Raw genomic sequence first — 3,061 nt, 5'->3', positions numbered from 1 at the left:
GAACAAAGCTCACCTGATTAGGACTTATCCATTTCCCAAGCATAGGTCTAATTCTCCCAACAATAATTTTAGAGATTATCTTGTAAACAGTGCAACATAAACTAATAGGTCTAAACAGGTGCATGTGTTGAGGGGTTTGCGCTTTAGGAACCAATGCAATCAAGGTGTGATTAAAGCCAGCAGGAATTTTACCAGTAAGGAAAGTAGTCCTGACAACATCAATGATCTCAGAGGAACAAAGAGACCAATGTTGCTGGAAGAACAAGGCAGGAAAACATCAGCTCCAGGGGCTTTTAACCTTCCAATCTTAAACAACGCATCATACACATCAAGATCAGAGATAGGCCTAGTCATCCGTTAAAGATTGTTAGTATCGATATCAGGGAACAACCATGGAATGTGAAATCTCAAGTCATGATCAACTTCAGTGGTAAATAAGTTCTGGAAAATATCTGCAGCAATTTGCTTCAAAACAGAAGGGTTGTCTGTCCAAGTTCCAGAAGCATCAAAAAGACCATCAATCTTGTTCCTTCTCCTCCTTATCATTGTAGTTAAGTGAAAAAAATTTGTATTTCTGTCCCCCTCACAAAGCCACTTATCTCTAGACTTTTGTCTCCAAAAAAGGGCTTCAGCATCTCTAATTTGCTCATATTGGGAAATCAGCTCCTTCTCAAGGTTCACAAGAAAAGGAATATTTTGTCTTCCCAAGCACCTTTGGATTCCACAAATTCTAGCTAAAAGAATCCTCTTCTGTTTGAATATATTGCCAAACACTTCTTTATTCCAAATGCGTAGAGATTTGGCAAGAGTAGTAGTTTTGGCCTGCAAGTCTCCAGGACAATTGGTCCAAGTTCCATTGACCATATCCAGATAACTATCATGCTGCATCCACATGGCATGAAACCTAAAGGGAGAATTCCTTCTAATAACCCTGCTACTGTGGTTGAGTTTGACAAGGATAGGGCAGTGATCAGATTTCATTCTAGCCAAATGCATAATACAAGCATCAGGAAAGAGCAGTCTCCAGTCACGGGAGCAGAAGCCTCTATCAAGTCTTTCTTTAACAGAATTATTTTTCCAAGTATAATCAGCACCCTGATATCCCATATCAATAAGACCATTCCTACACACCCAATCTTGCATACCACCAAACATGTAGTGCGGAGAACCACCAATCTTATCAGAATAGGATAACAATTCATTAAAATCTCCCACAATCATCCCAGGAAGCTTAACACGATTAGCCAGGCCATCCAAGTAGCCCCACAAATTGCTTCTAGAAGTGTTACAAGGGGTAGCATAAACGCCAGTTAACATCTAATTCTGAAAACCATTCCAACCAACTCTTACAGAAATGGACTGAAAAGTTGTATCAATGATGTCAATATTAAACTTGTTTCTGTTCCAAAGTAGCCAAAGGCCACCAGAGAAACCATTGGCTTCCATCACTTTATAGTCAGTAAATCCAAGAGAAAGTAAACATCTCCTTGCCCCATCAAATTGAATCCGAGGCTCACAAACAAACAACAAATCAACATTATGCATTTTCACTAAGTCCTGAATTGAGGACCTGAACTTCTCACTCCCAGCTCCACGAGCATTCCAGAAAAGGATGTGATCCATTAAAAATGTAGAGGGGAGGAGGGAATAATCCCAAATTAGGCATCAACCATACATTCCCCAACTTGGGAAGGCTGGCTATTATCACTAGTCAGTTTGCTATTAACAGCAAAAGTCTCCTCAACAAAACAATCAGCGTCCTGATGCAAGGATATATCAGATCTAGCATCCAAAATCCTCTCCTCAGGAGGACAATGGCCAAAGATTGCAGAAATACCATCTTCAACTACATTTTCAACATTCTCAAAGGAAAGCTTTTTGAAAACATGTCACACCCCCCCGGACCCGGTGTCTGTGGATTTTAAGCACCTGACCCCGAATCTGAGGTGTGAGTGTTACAAAGCAGAATGTAAATTAAATCTTCCTTCTAGGCTCTTTATTCTAGGCTCGTCCAACCCACTTCGGCTCGTCAAAACCTAAGTACTTCTCTGCAAAAGGTATTAGAGATGGGTGGGTGAGCAAAACCATGCGCTTAGTGAGTAGATCATGTAATATGTCAGTAAAGCCATGTCATTTTACACACGCTAGAAAGTAGTATATCGTATACAGATCAATGCACAACAATTCATCACATCGCATCATCCCTTCTTATTGATTATCCTTCAATTTAGTGACCACCACGGGCACCCTAATGGCCTTCTCTAGCCCTATACCACCGTGTGACACATCCTTACTTCGGCATAATCAATCAAGAAGTTCTCATGTTCCATGACTAATCAAACAATGGATCCAGCACATAATATATATAGAAACTCCGCATATTTCGGAAATAGACATGCTTCACTTGAAAATAGAGAGATATTTCGTAAATAGATAAAATCATACTTTTCCACCATTTTTGTAGAAAATAAGAATATTTGAAACATATTACACAAACCCACTCACCTCGATAATACGAAAATACGAAAATCCTCCTAGAATACCGATCGTAAACCGAGCCTCCTAAAACGAGCCTTCTAGAAATCACCATTGGATCTAACTCAAACCTCTATGGATAGAAAGAGGACATCAAGACGAATCCGTAGCCCTTCACAGATCCAGAATCGGAGTTACGGATCAAAAGTTATGATCCGCCGAAGTTTTAGAGAGAGAAAGCTAAAGAGAGATAGTGTCTCCAAAACAGGTTCGGAAGAGATTGTGGGCTGAAACCTATATATAGGGAAAGATGGCCAATCAAAAGTTGTCATGTGTCAAGATTAAAACCTTCCACCAAGGTGCTTGCACCACTTGTCAAGCATCCACCACTTTTCTTCCTTCCACTTGACAAATGTCAACATGACTCATGGGCTTGTGACTGACACGTTGGGCTGCTACTCTTGGTCACTAAGTAAACTCTTTGGCCAATAGGAAGGCGCCACATCACCATATGGAAATGGAAAGTAGAGGTCACCACGAGTTCGCAACATTTTCGGTGAATTTTTCGGGTTCCCGAGCTATTTTT

General features: G+C 40.5%; 1 protein-coding gene across 1 annotated transcript; it reads right to left on the bottom strand.

Moving 5' to 3' along the window:
• Positions 1 to 357: 357 nt before the first annotated feature.
• On the bottom strand, positions 358 to 1,317 carry LOC133744523 (uncharacterized). Its single transcript, XM_062172620.1, has one exon. The coding sequence runs from the start codon at positions 1,315 to 1,317 to the stop codon at positions 358 to 360; it is 960 nt and encodes a 319-aa protein (XP_062028604.1).
• Positions 1,318 to 3,061: the final 1,744 nt, after the last annotated feature.

The sequence above is a fragment of the Rosa rugosa genome, chromosome 4 (assembly GCF_958449725.1).
Source record: "Rosa rugosa chromosome 4, drRosRugo1.1, whole genome shotgun sequence".
NCBI lineage: Eukaryota > Viridiplantae > Streptophyta > Magnoliopsida > Rosales > Rosaceae > Rosa > Rosa rugosa.
Note: the sequence above shows the minus strand (reverse complement) of the source record. Positions and strands in the feature narration are given on the sequence as shown.

Bases quoted from the DNA above. Each gene is read 5' to 3' on its own strand.
- LOC133744523 (XM_062172620.1), bottom strand. From the start codon at position 1,317: ATGTTAACTGGCGTTTATGCTACCCCTTGTAACACTTCTAGAAGCAAT.